General features: G+C 35.1%; 1 protein-coding gene across 1 annotated transcript; it reads right to left on the bottom strand.

Annotated features, from left to right (window-relative positions):
• Positions 1-2553: 2553 nt before the first annotated feature.
• On the bottom strand, positions 2554-5108 carry LOC134726734 (probable serine/threonine-protein kinase DDB_G0280133). The gene is made up of 3 exons (XM_063591151.1): positions 5019-5108; positions 3340-3760; positions 2554-3119 (listed from the first exon to the last, which is right to left on the bottom strand). The coding sequence occupies exons 1-3, from the start codon at positions 5106-5108 to the stop codon at positions 2554-2556; spliced, it is 1077 nt and encodes a 358-aa protein (XP_063447221.1).
• Positions 5109-17377: the final 12269 nt, after the last annotated feature.

Here is a 17377-nt window from a genome sequence, read left to right as displayed (position 1 = left end):
AAGCCCATTCTGATGTTGAAGGTTGTATAACTCCGGCATCTAACATTTTCTGGAGGTGCGCCTCCTCCTCTTGAACAAAACAAGCTGGTGTTCTCCGCATACGGAGCTGAATAGGCCTGGCATCGCCAGTATCAATTTCATGTTCTACATGACTAAAATTACCAAGGTCAAACTCTGTCCTTGCAAAAACATCACTGTACGTGTAAAGCAAAGATCTCAGTTTTGATTTCTGATCTGATGTCAAATCCTGACTGGATGTAGTAAAGAGTTCTTGGAGATGATCTGGGAGGTCCTCTTGTTTAGGTGGTGTACCCTTTTGACTGGTACCCTGTTTACTGGTTGAACAAGTACCAACACTTAGCTCTTGAGGGTCATCCATAGATTCAATTATGGTCACAGCATGTGCCTCAGCTACTTCTGTTCCACCATGGAGTCGGACAGGGTTGTCCGTCACATTCATAAAACAAACAACAGGACTTTGTCCTTTAGCACAAACGGACCTTGGAATCAAGAGTGTAGTCTTCGAGTTTGGTTCTATCACAAAATCATTATCCTGTACTGGTACTGTACAATTCATTCGCATTACTGAGTTAGGTGGGACTACTTCCGAGCTTGGTATTGTAATTCTGCTGACTGAGGGTTGAGCAGATGGTATCTCTCCTCCTAAGACTAGCTTAACTGTCTTGTCGTTGATGGACATGTATCCTTGACCAATGTTGAGAATAACATTATTACTAGCTAAGAAGTCATGGCCCAGTAGCATCTCACAGTCAATTGGAGCGATATATAAGTTGTGATTGAAAAGTAGGTCCTGTATACTAAACAGAGTAGGATTAGTAATTCTGCAGGTCATCTGCATTTCTCGGCCTGCTCCATGCATAAGTGTCTTTTTAATGACATAAGGTTTTTCTTTCAGAGAATCAAAAACTTTGTCCTGCATTATGTTAACCTCTGAGCCCGTATCAATCAATGCAGTTACTAGCTTGTCCTGGATTTGTACCTTTACTCTCAACAGTTGATCAGTCCCAATTGTTCCTACCACAGTAAACCCATTAGATGGTCCCTCTGTAGCTTTGTCCTCTGGCACATTCATTGTAACTGATTTGCGTTCTGTTTGCTTATTCTGAGTTGGCGGTTTGCTGCCAGGTGAGTTATTTAACTTTGGGCAATCTCTTTTGAAATGTCCTATTTCATGACAATAAAAACATGCCCCGTCTGGGGTTTGTGACCTGCGGTTACCAGCACGATTATTATAACCATCTCTTCTACCTTGACCACGTCCACGTGAGGTATTATCTGATCTATAGTCCCGACTGGGCGAAGTACCACTAGATCTGTTTGAATGTCGCATTTCCTCTGTAAGTGTAGCCATTGAGGACAGTAGGCTTTGCATCTGTTGCATGCTCTGTTGTTGCTCTTCTCGTTGTTGACGAAGCTGTTGCTCCATTTGAGATACTCGTGTGTCTATGTTTGGTTTAGATGAGCCTACATCGTGCACTGATGGTGTGTCACTAACTTGTGCTGTTGGTGTTGGAGCTGACGCCTGTTTGACTTCATGTGTTTTTCCTTGAGCAATATGGGCTTGCACAGCCTTTCTTGAATGCTGATACCACTTAATTATATCAATTGCATTTTCAACCGATACTGGTTTAAACCCACATGCGTGTTGTCCAGCCTCTGGGTCGTTGCAACCTTGACAAAATTTCATTACTGTTTGTTTTGTCATGTACTCTTCAGAGAGGTCTTTGAAGGATTGTGTCGCCAGGGATAATACACGATCCGCCCAATCCTCCAGGGATTCCTCTTTCTTTTGGGTTATAGTCTGAAACTGTATCTGTGAAGTTTCTTGTGGTTCTTGAAAACCGAAGCGTTTCACCATTTTAGTCACTACTGCACTAAAAGCAATGTCTTTGTTGGATTCAAGTAGCACTGTATAAAAATCACTAGCTTTGTCCTCCAAGCACCAACAAAGCTGTTCTCGTTTTTGTTTGTCCGTCCAACCAGCAGCCTCAGCGTACCCGGTGAACTTTGTGTAAAATGCCTTCCAGTTGCCTTTCCCTGTGTACTTAAGGTTCTTGGGCACCGAAAAGAAAAATTTCTTGTCCTGTTGCATTGGAGCTGGCTTCGCTCTATGACGGTTGCTTGAGGAATGGTGACCATCCGTTTCCGACTGACCATGTCTGTCTGACCTCTTTTTGTCATGCTTCTTGCCTGAATTTTTTCGGTGTGGCGATGAGTGTTCACTAGCCTCCTCCTCCACTGGTAAAACATGTCTGCTTGATATACTGAGTCCAGAGTGTGTTTTGTGGCTTCTACTCTTATGACGACTCCGACGATACACTACCCCTGATGTAGAACTAGATGAATCTGAATCACTATTTGAGCAGCTCGTAATACTAGACATACTGCGTTGATCCTGAAACTGAGTGTGTGGACTGTTATTGTACAACTGTTGTTGTGGGTACACTGGCAAGTGTGGAGCTGTGTCATAATACCCTGATTGAGCCGTTCCTTGTACAAGATTGGTGTTGTTGAAGGATAGGGCCTCCCTTGCTAATATGGTATATTTCCATATGGCTGTTGAGTCTGATGTATAGGTGCAGTAACATTTTGGAGATGTTGCACCGGTTGTTGCCTGTAAAATTCCTGTTGGTTATGTATGGCCTGAGGCGTTTGCCCCTGCTGACCCATTGTGTTATTGAGTGGTTGTTGAAAACCTGACTGGTTGGTGTTAGGTTGGTATAGACCTGTTCTGTTAAATTGTTGTGTCGGTGGAACATGGCTGTTGATATGTGATATATTAACAGGATGGTTGATCGGTGGTTGATCTTGTTGATTATCAATCACTCTGTTTTGTTGTCCGGCTGTACCGACTGGAAAGGTATAGTTTTGTTGTCTAGTTGACTGTAGTTGACCTGTTGAACTGGGACAGGGTGGTTGATTGGCCCTGTTAGCGGTCGGTGGAAGTTGTTGATAAGGTTCCCTTTCCCTGACGGGTGGAGTAGACCTAAGTGCAGGTAAAGGGTTCGACCTGTTGAAATTGGGTTGAGGTGGTTGTTGACCTGTAGCCCTGTGGTTGATTGGTTGGTTGGCAACAGTCGGAGGTGACCTGTTGAAACCTTGTTGAGTAGGCAATTGTCCGTTAAGCACGGATGTGCCGTGTGATTAATGTGGTACGTTGCTAATGGTATGCCGGGTTTATTGTTGAATTGATTGTTGAATTGGTTGTGTGTTGGTGACTGTGTGACCACCAAGTAGATGAATGGCTCTAGTATTTGATCGCGGGTAGTTGTCATTATGTTCAACAGGGAGTTGCAGCTTGTTGACGCTGGTTGATACGTTCAACAGGTAGTTGAACAGCTTGTTGACGTTGGTTGAAGTTGACTGTATGTTCAACAGGCAGTTGAACTGTTGGTTGTGGCGGTTGAATATAGTTGACAGAATTTTCTAACAACCTACTGCGCTGATTGATTGGTTCCCTAGTCTGTCTGTTAAAGTCCTGTTCAATTGTTGATTGACTTTGTTGGAACCTGTCGTTGAGGTGGGTGTTCTCGAAATGTTGCTCTTTCATAGCAGTTGACGACTCGTACTCTGTACAATGTTCACCCACTAACCTTGGTTGCTGATTCAGCTGAACCTCTATCATAGTGGTGCTATCATGCTGAATACTCATAGACCGATCTAGACTTGGCAAATCTGGCTTATCTGACGGTTCATATTCTACATAATGTGGTCCGTATGCTGGGTCAATTTCTTCTGGCTGGGAAGTAACGATTCCTCACTACAGGACAGATTATCGTCAAAAATTCTGCAACGATCCATCTCTTGGGTTGGATATTCATTTTCCTCAATGCATGAGGGCATGGATCTCATTGACGGGCGATCAACCTGCGAATTCCACACTGTATCCATGGCAATCTCCGAGTCAGAAAAAACCGGTTGATGTAAATTAGGTTTTTGATAAATTACACCCCCCTGGACAGGTGCCTGTGTGGAACCGTGTTGGTCTATCCACCTCTGTGTATCGGTGTTAAATTCTTGCAAATGAGCAATTTCCCGTCTAATAGTACCCAGGGTGAAGGGTGTGGAAACAAAATTTGCTGCCCCTCCCTCGTGTGATTTTACATGTGTATCTGTCTCATAGTCTTGTTACTCATGTGGCTGACCTTGATACCTGACATCAACATTGTCCATGTCATTGAATTCACAAGGAGAAAAATAAATCATATCGGACACAAGTGACATTTTATTTTTCATATATGGTATTTGGGCCAATATTTCTGGTGTTATTGTTATGCCATTATTTCTCATTACTATAATTCTACGAGCAGTAGCCGTACCAATGCCAGGTACATGTAGGAGAACAGACTCCGGACTGGAGTTTATTTTAATTTTAAACCCACTCATTGTGCTGAATATTACCCTATATTCCGTGATACTTTCACTATAAATAAATGACAACACAATAACAAAATAATAAACAAGTCTTTATTGATTTAAATCCCGTTTACAAATAGCAAAGATGTGTATTGCATATGTAAGCAAATCACGGAAATCGCTTCCGGTATTGATCTCAAGTATCGCTGTTACCTGGTAACACGAAATCACGCGAGACTCAATCTGAAAAAAATCAATGACTTGGACAAAGTTTGAAAACTTTCACAGACAGTGAATAACTTATCTTACAACGCTTTGCTCAATAAGGTATCGCTTCTAAAGCTTTTCTTTTAAGCCTAATCCAACTTGCAAAGTCTCATAATAGCCAAAATTATTTTGCAAATCACGCTTGATTGCACCTAGTCAAAATTCCCTGACCAAAATGGCTAACTAGGTCACACCATGTGTGTTCGAACCACCCGCAACTACCAATAATGTGGTGTTCGTCTTGGGGAAAGACTATTTCCCTTGAAAGGACCTGACCTGGACTTTATACATATAAGAAGTACTTAGGCTTAAATATTATGTAATTATCTATAACTCGGGCGTTGTTACTGTGTCTTCGTTATATTGCGTCTAACGTATTGTTGACCATAAGGTGAAGAAGGCGCTGCAGGCGTGCGCAGGCTCTGACATCCGCTGTATCCAACCAGAGGCCCATTGGTGTCCATCGTCTACTCCTGGCAGGGAGAATGTTATCAGTTGTCTACCCCTAATAGGGAGAACCCGGGGCTTAGGGTAAAGATACAACAATATTATTATTCAATCAGTATCAAAGAGGTCATTGCACTGACCTGACCACACAAAATATATATTTATATACAAAATGGACAGCACATTTCTTCTATAACAAACGCTTCTACCAATTTAAAATGTTGTATAAATTAAAATGAGAAATGAGAAAACCAAATGCCAATATATAACAAATTAATTATAAAAAGGATATGACAAACACTAAAAAGCGACAATTACTGATTTAAAGGCTTCCAATTGAACAGAACCACATGTTTTTGCAGTATTTTAGTTTTAAATGGTGTATTTTTTATATATTATTTACTCTATGAATGTTTTTTGTTATTTGATTTTGCCACGTGATTATTGACTTTCCGATTAGATTTTCCTCTAAGTTCAGTATTTTTGTAATTTGTTTTTGCCTATCAAAGTTTTTTATTAGTTATTAGTCTCTTAAGCTGAAATGGACTTCAACATGTTCTGGTTGTCAGTCCATCTATATCACAAATCAGTTTCTCATACATTTTTTCATGCTGGAAGATATTGATTTTGGTTAGATTATTTTTACAGAGTTATTGTCCTTGTTTAATTGTCCTTTGTCAAGTCAAACGAATAATTTTATTTTTTGAGTTATCTCTCTTTGTGCAGAGTTAGGTAGATCATTTAACAAAATATATTATTGTATAAGTAAAGTAAAACTATTTACTTTGATAGAATAGAAGGACAGGTTTAGTGTTGACAATTATATTTGACAACTATTGATTGAAAGAAATAAGGTTGATGTGTTTTGTAATAGAAAAAGGTAAAATCACAAAAAATATTGAACTTAGAGGAAAATCAATTCGGAAAGTCCATAATCACATGGTAAAATCAAATAACAAAACGCATCAAAAACGAATGGACAAGAACTGTCATATACCTGACTTGGTACAGGCATTTTCAAATGTAGAAAATGGTGGATTAAAAAGTAAAATCACAAAAATACTGAACTCAGAGGAAAATCAATTTGGAAAGTCCATAATCACATGGCAAAATCAAAAAACAAAACGCATCAAAAACGAATGGACAAGAACTGTCATATTCCTGACTTGGTACAGGCATTTTCAAATGTAGAAAATGGTGGATTAAACCTGGTTCTATAGAGCTAACCCTCTCACTTTAATAACAGTCTCATCAAATTCCGTTACATTTACATGATGCGTTAAATAAACAGTCACAATCAATAAAATAGTCAAAATATGGGAACATCAGTCATCATCGTATAACAATTTAACAGGACACAACAACATCTGCTATCTACGAACACATGGATTGATTTGAGTGTCTGACGTCAGAAAAATTATATACGTCACATAAGTTTGTCGTTCAATGTGCATACAATAGTTATCAAAAGTACCTGGATTATAAACAATTTTAAATTTTACATAGGCAATGAGCGCAGACAGGGTTAAAAAATCAAAAGTATGTAAGAATAAATTACAGAAATCAAACTAGTCCAAAAGTTATACATAGAATTTATGAGAATCCAAAACTTTTAAAAGGAACAATTTAACAGGACACAAAAACCTATCCACGAACACATGGATCTACTTGAGTGTCCGACGTCAGAAAAATTATATACGTCACATAAATTTGTCGTTCAATGTGCATACAAACAATTTTAAAATTTACATAGGCAATGTACGCATACAGGGTTAAAAAATCAAAAGTATGTAAGAATAAATTACAGAAATAGACCGAGATTCAAACTAGTCCAAAAATTATACATAGAATATATGAGAATCCAAAACTTTTTAAAGGGAACAATTTAACAGGACACAATAACATCTACTGTCTAAGAACACATGGATTGATTTGAGTGTCTGACGTTAGAAAAATTATATACGTCACATAAATTTGATGTTCAATGTGCATACAGACAATTTAAAAAAAAAAAATTTTAAACCTGGTTCTATAGCGCTAACCCTCTCACTTTAATGACAGTCTCATCAAATTCCGTTATATTTACATTGATGCGTTACATAAACAGACACAATAAATAAAATAGTCAAAATATGGGAAAATGTGAGTTTAAGAATTATTGTTTTTATAAATATGTTGATATGAGCGCACTGATGAGTCTTATGACGGCGTGCACAAAGTTGACGACAACTGAAAAATGCGCTTTTTAAAAAGTTTTATACAACCGTGTTTAAAATATGTTTAAATAAGAATGAGAATAAAAAATTTCTATGATAAAATGATGAATGCATGGCATTTAAATCCACCTTACTATTAAGGTTAATTAAAACTTTATCTGTAAAGCATGAAACAGACATATAGAAAACCGCAAAAATACGGTGTAACTTGTAACATTAAATAAGCATAAATAAGAGTTATTGACCTAAAACTTATACATATTCGACATATTTTCCTGCATTTTCGTATAATAGAACTGTTCGGATTCGGACTCGGAAATCACACGAAATTCATCGCCATGAAAATCAAAAACGATCATGATGATAAGTCTGGAATGATCTTCGTTATGTGTAAGAAGTAGTAATTTGGAAGGACTAATAATCAAAATGGAAGAATCGGCAAGAAAAAACATGTTATTGCAATCTTTCGATAGTCCATACTGAACACCTGATTTTTTTTTAATGTCCAGCAATTATGTTACATTCTTAAGAAATGACGTTTTAACGCTATTTTCTGAAAAGATTCCACGATATAGTCGCTAATCATTTCTATTTCACTTTCACTACTCTGAGCATATATTTATCTATATTTCCAGAATGTGCATTTACTGCACTTTTTTGTTCGAAAGAAAAAAGAAATATGTTGAACGTAAATATTTAAAGTTATGTGATAAACTAAGTGTCCAGCGTTTTTGTTACTCGCTTGTTTTCGGGGGGAAAATGCCGTCGTCGTATATGATTTTAATAATTTGAAGACGTTACGTTTGTGGACTCAGCTTTGTGCACGCCGTCTATGTAACACGAAACGCGCGTCTGGCGTACTAAATTATAATCCTGGTACCTATGATAAATATTTACACCACTGGGTCGATGCCACTGTTGGTAGACGTTTTTCCGAGGGTATCACCAGCCCAGTAGTCAAAACTTATGTGTTGACATGAATATCAATAATGTGGTCATTTTTATAAATTTCCCGTTCACAAAACTTTGATTTTATCGAAAAAAAAATAAGGATTTTCGCATCCCAGGCATAGATTATCTTAGGCGTATTTGGAATAACTTTTTGGAATTTTGGATCCTCAATGCTTTTCAACTATGAACTTGTTTCGCTTTATAAATATTTTGATATGAGCGTCACTGATGAGTCTAATGTGAACGAAATGCGCGTCTGGCGTAAATAATAATCCTGGTACCTTTGATAACATTTTATATAAAAGTGTTTCATAAAATATTAAAGAACAAAACATAATATTTGCACGTAAATAACCTTCATAAGTTTTGAACATCCAAATATAGTTTTGACCCTTTGGTATCCTTGATTACATTTTGAAGTATTTTTATATAGTAATTGTTCACTGAAAATAGAAATGTGATAGTGTATAACAGTTGGTTACATTTTATAGTCTTTTTGGTAAGGTAATCTATGTTTTATGTTGAAGTTAACTTTTTTGGATTCGAGCGTCACTGATGAGTCTTTTGTAGACGAAACGCGCGTCTGGTGTATACACTCAATTTTGTCCTGGTATCTATGATGAGTTTAATTAAACACAAATACAAATGTTCATTATTATGTGAAATTTCTAAATGGTACACCAACTTAGTGTTTTGACCGCAATTTTATTGTTTAATGAACATAAAAAATAATAGTGGCAGTGGGGCATCTGTGTACTGTGGAAATATTTTTTTAGGAAGATAAAACAAATAAATCAAATATAGAATGAAACCCAGGGCTGAACTCCTATCGCTTTCATAAGAGAACATAAGCCTATCTTGTAAAAGAGGGACGAAAGATACCAAAGGGACAGTGAAACTCATAAATAGAAAATAAACTGACAAAGTCGTGGCTAAAAATTAAATAGACAAACAGACAAACAATAGTACACATGACACAACATAGAATACTAAACAATATACAACACGAACCCAACCAAAAACTAGGAACCATCTCAGGTGCTCCGGAAGGGTAAGCAGATCTTGCTTCACATGTGGCACCCATCATGTTGCTTGTGTGATAACAAATCCGGCAGAAAGTATAATAGGGTAGGTCACATTCATGAAAGGGAAGGGGGTTGAAGTTACGACGTAAGGAACATATCCGATATCATATGTGAAACGGTTATTCCATAACGGTCTACCAACTTGTGATGGCGTCCGTAAAATGTACGAAGGGATGATTTCAACTTCACCATTTGGAACTCTTGGTTTAATAGCTTCCTAGTGAGCAGCAACCCTCTATCAAGAAAATCATGATAGGAAATGCAAACACGGGAATATCGTATCGATTGGGAGATATATACCCCGTGTGCAGGTGCTGCTGGAATGTTGCTACTTAGAAATGGAAAGCTGAAATAATCTCATTTGTCGTAAAGTTTTGTTTTGTTTTGTCGTAAATTTTTGTTTTCAACCGACCATCTTCTTATCAAACGTGATATTCCCAACCAGAAACCATGATTAGATCCCAACTCATTACCCATATATTTTCTTGTCATATCTGGTAAACTGTTTAGATCCAATCTCTGAATCATTTATATTCCTGTTTGACATGTCAAATTTTTAAAAGGTTCATCCCTATCTCTTGCCATATGGAGATTTTTTTGTCGTTTTCAGAGGTTACACTTACAAATAAATAATACAGTATTTTTATTCGTTTATCTATACTTTAACATTATAAGACGAAGTCTTATGCACATTTACCAGATATCCTGTTACTTGTGCATCAGTATTTGGTAATTCAACAAACACTTATCAATAATAAATCAAATGGTTTATTATTGATAAAAAACAAAGGTTATTACACATTCTGTTATTTAAATGGCATTATATTGAATTTACATTGAATTTTCATATTTCTTTATTTCAGAAATACAATGCAGGGGAAGCATTATCTTATTGGCATCAAAAGAGCACATTTATATCATAAAACTATTAATTATGAATGCACAAAATGTTACAGAAAATTTAAAAAAAAACATTACTCAGACATAATTGTCCACATTGCCTCACTTTTGTATGAAGAGTTTCTACACAAATACAACAGTTTATGATACCATATATGAGAGAGCATGTATTCAAAGACATTGTATTAAAACCGAATTAGTAGAACTTTTTTCCTACATACACAGATTTAAGATAAGATTATTAAGGCAAGTTAAAAAAAACAAAGATCAGATGCTTTAAATACAGAAATCGAACTAAAAAAAACAGACAACAAGATCCTATTTGCAAACAGAATGAGTTATATGAGAAGAAAGGTCAACATCAGATTTTTTTGCAGCAGAAGTAATCGAATAACAAAAGAACCAGAAAAGAAAGCCTTGATTTGAAGAAGAAGGAATTAATTAACAAAATAAAGAAGGAAAGTCCTTTTTTTAAGCAGAAGGAATTGAATCAGAAAAGAACCAAATGAAAAAGGATTAATTTTAAGCAGAAGGAATTGAATCATGAAAGAACCAACAGAACTACTCATACTTTTGAGAAAAAAAGAATTGCTTTCTCGTGGAGAGTTGTCCTGTTGACAATCACCACATCTTCTTTTTTACATAGACGACAAGAATGAAAATAAACACAAAATGATGCAGCTAAATCCATAGACGAACTTGCAAAAGCATTCAAGTCATCTCTTCAGCATGGATGTATATATGTATGTTGCTCATGCAGAAAATTTGGTTAAACGATTCTGATGTTTCTGAATCTAAGTATAAAGATGAAATGGTGAATGGATATGTCACACTTTTGCCAATGAGAACAGGTATAAGACCCTCATTATCCACTAAGAAAGACTTGGGTTTCCACAACAAGACACCTGCATTAAACTTGATCAACTAGAGAAGAGATTGGTATTTCCAATTATTTCTTTTTTTTCTTTCTTTTTTTGCAAATGATGGAATTACATAGAAGTGGACAATATTTGATGAAAGCCAATGTCGTGAATGTTCCTTCTGACGACATTAGTACAGTTACGTGTTGATCGTTGCCACGAAGAACTGATGACAACAATAATACTCCACTCAAATTGAAAAGGGAGGTGCGTTGCATAAGCCACTACATGAAAATATCAGACCAGCAAAATGTGAAGCAGCTGTGAACTATTTATTCACAAAAGATCTTTTTAGAAATATTTAACAGATGGTTTTAATGATAAGTTCTTCAGAGTTTTTAAGAACACACATATGGTTAAAACTACTACACGAGTAAATTGTGTAAGAGTATTTCTGACGACCCTCATTGACTACGGAAAGAGTATTTATCCATGTAATGGACATTTCTCTCTCTGGTCGTACCCAATACCTGGTGCATTTATTTCAAGGTAAAAGCAATTTACTGTTACAAAAATAAAATTGATATACTTTTTATTAGATTGGATCAATTAATTCAGATATTCATAAAAAGATGGGCCAAAATTTCCGCAAAATATTTTCGTCAAGAAGATACTCAAACTTGATATGTAACTCTTATGATGTAACTGACTTTTAAAGTGCTTAAAAACGATTTATTCACTAACTTTTACATTTGATAAAAACAATACAATTAAGCAATAATATTTTTTTTCCATAAGGTGGATATTTTTTACTGGAATCCAAATGTTTCTTCTTTGGTGAATTTTAACGAAATCTTCATTTGTGTGACCTAGTTTTTTCGAGGGCAGATTATAACGAATCTTCCAGAATATCGTATGAGGTGCTGATTTAAAAAACTTTACATAATTGATGATATGTTGCGAGAAGTGAGATCGTTTACCAATACCCAACCTCTTATCAAAGTAAAACCATTTCAAATTTATTATTAATTGATGAATCTCTCTGAACTGTAGACATTATACAGCACTACCACACGTAAACTCCATATGAATTTGTCCGTACAATATATTTATATTTAACGCACAAAATATTAATTGATACCCACAATTTTGTAATATCGATCAATCAATATATTAGTAAGTTCGCACAAATCATGTCAATATTAAAAGGAAATATGTTTGTAATGGTGTTAATGCTGTAGTTTCCTGTGTTATTTTCTAATCCTGTCGGTTTTTCTTCTTAATAAAAACTGTGCTTGTGTTTGTCTATGTTGTGATGTTATGCTTTTGTTTCAGAAAAAGGGAGAAGTTTTGGTACTATTGAAACGTTTAGTCCGATGCAAATATTTGCACCTGTCCTAAATCGGAAATCTGATGAACAGTAGTTGTCGTTTGTTTATGTAATTTATATCCGTTTCTCGTTTCTTGTTTTTTTTTACATAGATTAGACCGTTGGTTTTCCAGTTTCAATGGTTTTCACTAGTAATTATAGAGCCCTTTATTTAGCTTGTTGTTCGATGTGAGCCAAAGATCCGTGTTGAAGGCCGTGCATTGACCTATAATGGTTTACTTTTATAAATTGTTATTTGGATGGAGAGTTGTCTCATTGGTACTCACACCACACCTTCTTATATCTATTAACTAAATTACCATGTTCACCTAGTGACTTTCAGCTTTAAATCATATAAATGAAGTAGCATATAGTTTTATCTACACTTTAACGTTCATATATATATATATAGAAAATAAATTTACGATAATAATAGACAAGATCATGTAGGACAAAGGAGTAAGCACACATGTAAACAAACAACATTGATCTAAAACCCTGTAGACAAACAACGAGTAACTCGGCTATTCTAAGAATTAAGCCAAGTACCTAATTCATACCACAAACGGAATAAATAGACAACAGCTCAACACAAAATGACCTATCGAACCCTAATGCATACGAAAGTAACAACTAAATACACGAAAGCGGGTGTATAAACACCAAGCCACGTTGTCTCCAACTGCAATAAGATTTTCTCTCAATCTTAGGAGAAAAAGAAAAAAATAGCCCAGTCTATTAACGCCACCTGTCGGTATACTGATGATGTACTGTTTCTTTATAATAATAGATTCAGTGATCACGTACATTCAAGTCCAAGTGAACTTGAAATTGAAGATACTACCAACACAGATAAATCTGCTTCATATTTATACCTTTTTTCTCGAAATGGCTACTGATGGTAGGTTAAATACCAAAATTTATGATAAACGCGATGATTTTAATTTTCCTATAGTCAACGTTCCATTTCTTTGAAGCAACATCCCAGCGGCACCAGCTTATGGCGTATATGGGTCTCAATTGATACGTTACTACGTTGATACGATATTGCTAGCTCAAAGTACGTCGATTTTGCTGAACGAGGAATACTGTTTTCTCAAAAGTTGCTAAGACAGGGCTATGAATCAATCAAATTAAGGTCATCAATCCAGAAATTTTACGGTCGCAATCATGAGCTGATTGTTCATTATGACAAAAGTGTGTCAGAAATCATATCTGATTTTCATCCTCAGTCATAATAACCTTCAATATTAACAAAAATAAAAAAAGAAATAACACGGTGCTGTATACGGTGCAGGAAATACTTACCCTTCCGGATTACCTGATTTCACTCCCGGTTTTTAGTGGAGTTCGTGTTGTTTCTTATTAATTTTTTATAACTGTTGATGTAAATGTCCTTTGGTTTTGTGAGTCTTTATTTACTCTTTGGTTTTTGGATTGTTATTGTCTCCTTTCAGAGAACCATAATTTAGTTCAGCAATAATATATATTTCTTTTAGGCGGAAATGTGTAATTTGAATCAAAAATTTCTTTTTGATTAATGCATCAAAATCTTCATGCGGACCATAGCTTATTTGGAAGAATATTAAAACGAAGCTTCCGTAATATCGTTTCACGTGTTAGATTTTTAAAAAATACATTATTGATGATATTTTACAAGAAGTGAGATAGCTTTCCTATATTTTCACCTCGTGTCAAAATATGACATTATAAAATCCATTGTGATTGATTCATCTCCCTAATCAGGACATATTAGATAGCACTACCACATATAAACTCCATTTAAATTCGTGTTCACAATAGATTATATTTAGCGCAGATACTTTTAATTTCATCCCAAAATAATTTAATATCGAACAACAAACAAAAATATTTGTGTGGGCTTCATGTAATAGTGAGTGACCAAACTTTGAATTCCAGCCCAAATTTGTTTTAAATCGAGTAATAGAACAAATGTATTTATTTGCGCTTCATATAATATTAAGCGAACAAAATATATTTTGAGCGCACACAATGTTGTAAATCGTCGCATGCAATTTATTTTGTGTCTGCCTAGATACCTTACATGGCGTTGTAAAATCAGTCAACCTAAACAACAGATACTTTCATCTTTCATTTATACCCGTGAAAAATTAAAACTTAACCAATCAATGGAACGGATAAAGGCAACTGTCATATTTCGTACAAGCATTTTTCAAAGAATATAATGGGTTATATCTGGTGTTATAGCTAACTAAACCTCAAACGTGTATTGATATTGGATGGGAAACATAAAAACAATTAATATGTACGACAATTTGTCGTATTCCTTGAATCGCAAATCTGTGGCATGTTTATGTTTGAAATAATGAATTAAATAGTTTCTACATTTCAGACTAAAAAAGTAAAAGTATCATGGATTTTACAGGGATGCTATATTTATAAGTTAAATTGAGAATCTACCTTTGTTTCCATCTCACCTCTTCAGTTATAGACCACAATATTCCTTTTGGTAGCTCTCTTCGCGCATGCATTTGATTAAACCCTTTTTTAATTAGAATAAGGTTGACACGTTTGAGGGTCAACTGTTATATATCTGTATGTGGAATCCGTACTTTCCGGAACTGTTGTATTGTCTTAACCATGATTGTTTTGATGATTACATGTATCAGGCTATTTTGGCGTTTGAATGAAAAGTAAAAGGATGACAATTTGAAAACTCTTCGTTTTATTTACAATATATACGCTTGTCTTTAGTCCCCCAAACCTAAGTCAGGTATACCATATGGTGGAGGATTTAGATATTTTATGGTCATTGATTTTATTATTTAATATGAGGATGAGTCAAATAGTATTAACAATCTCTGAGATGAAAGTTAGAACAATGGTTTATACTCCTGTCTTTCATTGCTATTCTTATAATAAGCGGCCAACGGCGGTATTGGGAACGTGAAATTACTAAAGAAATCATGTAGTTAATGCACCAACTTAAATATCCTCACTAGAAGTTAATATGAAAAAATAACATTTATGTTAAAATACATATCAATATGATATGATAAAAAGTAAAATCACAAAAATACTGAACTCAGAGGAAAATCATTTCGGAAGGATAATAATCACATGGCAAAATCAAATAACAATACACAGCAAAAACGAATGGAGAAAAACTGTCATATTTCTGACTTGGTACAGGCCTTTTCAAATGTAGAAAATGATGGATTAAACCTGGTTTTATAGCGATAACCCTCTCACTTTAATGACAGTCTCATCAAATTCATAAGACAATCAAACTAATATGCAGTAGTGATCAACAACTGGTTTGATTTGTAAATTTAGACCGCGCAGGTCAAAGTATCATCAACACAAAATATACTAAGGAAAATAGGATCATCAGTTATGCCATAAGTTTTATGTAAATAAGTATATTTTCAGAGGTCCTAACTGATTCTCGAATGACTTGTATTACTGATCTTTAATATATCTATTGAATGTAGCTCCTAAACTAATTTAACAAGTTGCATTTTACTATTAACACAATATGCTTTCATAATTTTTACAGAAGGATTTAAATAAAACAACAGTAGTATACCGCTTTTCGAAAGTTTTAAATATATTGAGAGAATACAAATCCGGGTTACAAAATAAAACTGAGGGAAACACATCAAATATAAGACGAAAACAACGAAATAAGTGCAGCAAAAAATCAAACGACAATGCAACACACACAGAAACGAACTATAAGATTACAATTGTCATTTTCCTGACTTGGTACAAACATTTCAAGAAAAAATGGTGGGTTGGACCTGATTTTGTGGCTAGAAAATCCTCCCGCTTTTATGGCAATGTTAAAACTAAAATGACAAAATCGCATGACAGGACTAAAATTCAAATAAATGGTAGAACATTCAATACAAACAATACTAAGTCAAACATTATCTTATGACTAAGAGAAGTCAAACCAAATACCAAAAAATTGAAGCAGCTGTACTTTAATTTTACGGTATCAAGAAGCAATAATACTTTTCTATACGTTAATGCAAAGTTCGACATTTTGAGTGGCATCTTAACAAACATTCATAATACATTTATTTCCCGATAGATATTATTTACTACTATCCCAATTACATTAACTGCCACAATTTAAAAACAACAAAACAAATTCCAAATTGTTTTTTTTTTTAATAATTACATGTCGACTCTACAAGTGCTTATTTAAAATGGAGAATGGAAATGGGGAATGTATCAAAGAGACAACAACCCGACCATAGAAAAAACATCAGCGTAAGGTCACCAACAGGAAATTCCCGCAGCCGGAGGAGTCCTTCAGCTGGCCCCTAAACAAATATATCCTAGTTCAGTGATAATGAACACCATAATAATTTCCAAATTGTACACAAGAAACTAAAATTAAAAAAATACAAGACTAACAAAGACCAGAGACTCCTGACTTGGGACAGGTGCAAAAATGCGGCGGGGTTAAACTTGTTTATGAGATCTCAACCCTCCCCCAATACCTCTAGCCAATGTAGAAAAGTAAACGCATGAAAAAACGTACATTTAAAATTCAATTCAAGAGAAAACCGAGTCTGATGTCAGAAGATGTAACCAAAGAAAATAAACAAAATGACAATTATACATAAATAACTACAGACTACTAGCAGTTTACTGACAAGCCAGCTCCAGACTTCAATTAAACTGATTGAAAGATTATGATTTCATCATATGAACATCAGGCACAATCCTTCCCGTCAGGGGTTTAGTATCTTACCATCATAACATATATGCGAAGAACATAACCCGTGTTATGCCAACAACTGTTTTTTGAATAAGTGTGTTTAGTTCCGATGCAAAGACCCTATAAAAGATAGACGAAAGATACCAAAGGGACAGTCAAACTCCATGACAACGCCATGGCTAAAATGA

Source organism: Mytilus trossulus, chromosome 7 (assembly GCF_036588685.1).
Source record: "Mytilus trossulus isolate FHL-02 chromosome 7, PNRI_Mtr1.1.1.hap1, whole genome shotgun sequence".
NCBI classification, from domain to species: domain Eukaryota; kingdom Metazoa; phylum Mollusca; class Bivalvia; order Mytilida; family Mytilidae; genus Mytilus; species Mytilus trossulus.
This window is presented reverse-complemented; position numbering and strand designations above follow the sequence as displayed.

Coding starts and splice junctions, on each gene's coding strand:
- LOC134726734 (XM_063591151.1), bottom strand. CDS start 5,108: ATGGACACCAATGGGCCTCTGGTTGGATACAGCGGATGTCAGAGCCTG. Junction 3,761..5,018: donor CACCTTATGGTCAACAATAC/GTTAGACGCAAT, acceptor GTTACTTCCCAG/CCAGAAGAAATTGACCCAGC. Junction 3,120..3,339: donor TGTTCAACTACCTGTTGAAC/GTATCAACCAGC, acceptor CTACTCAACAAG/GTTTCAACAGGTCACCTCCG.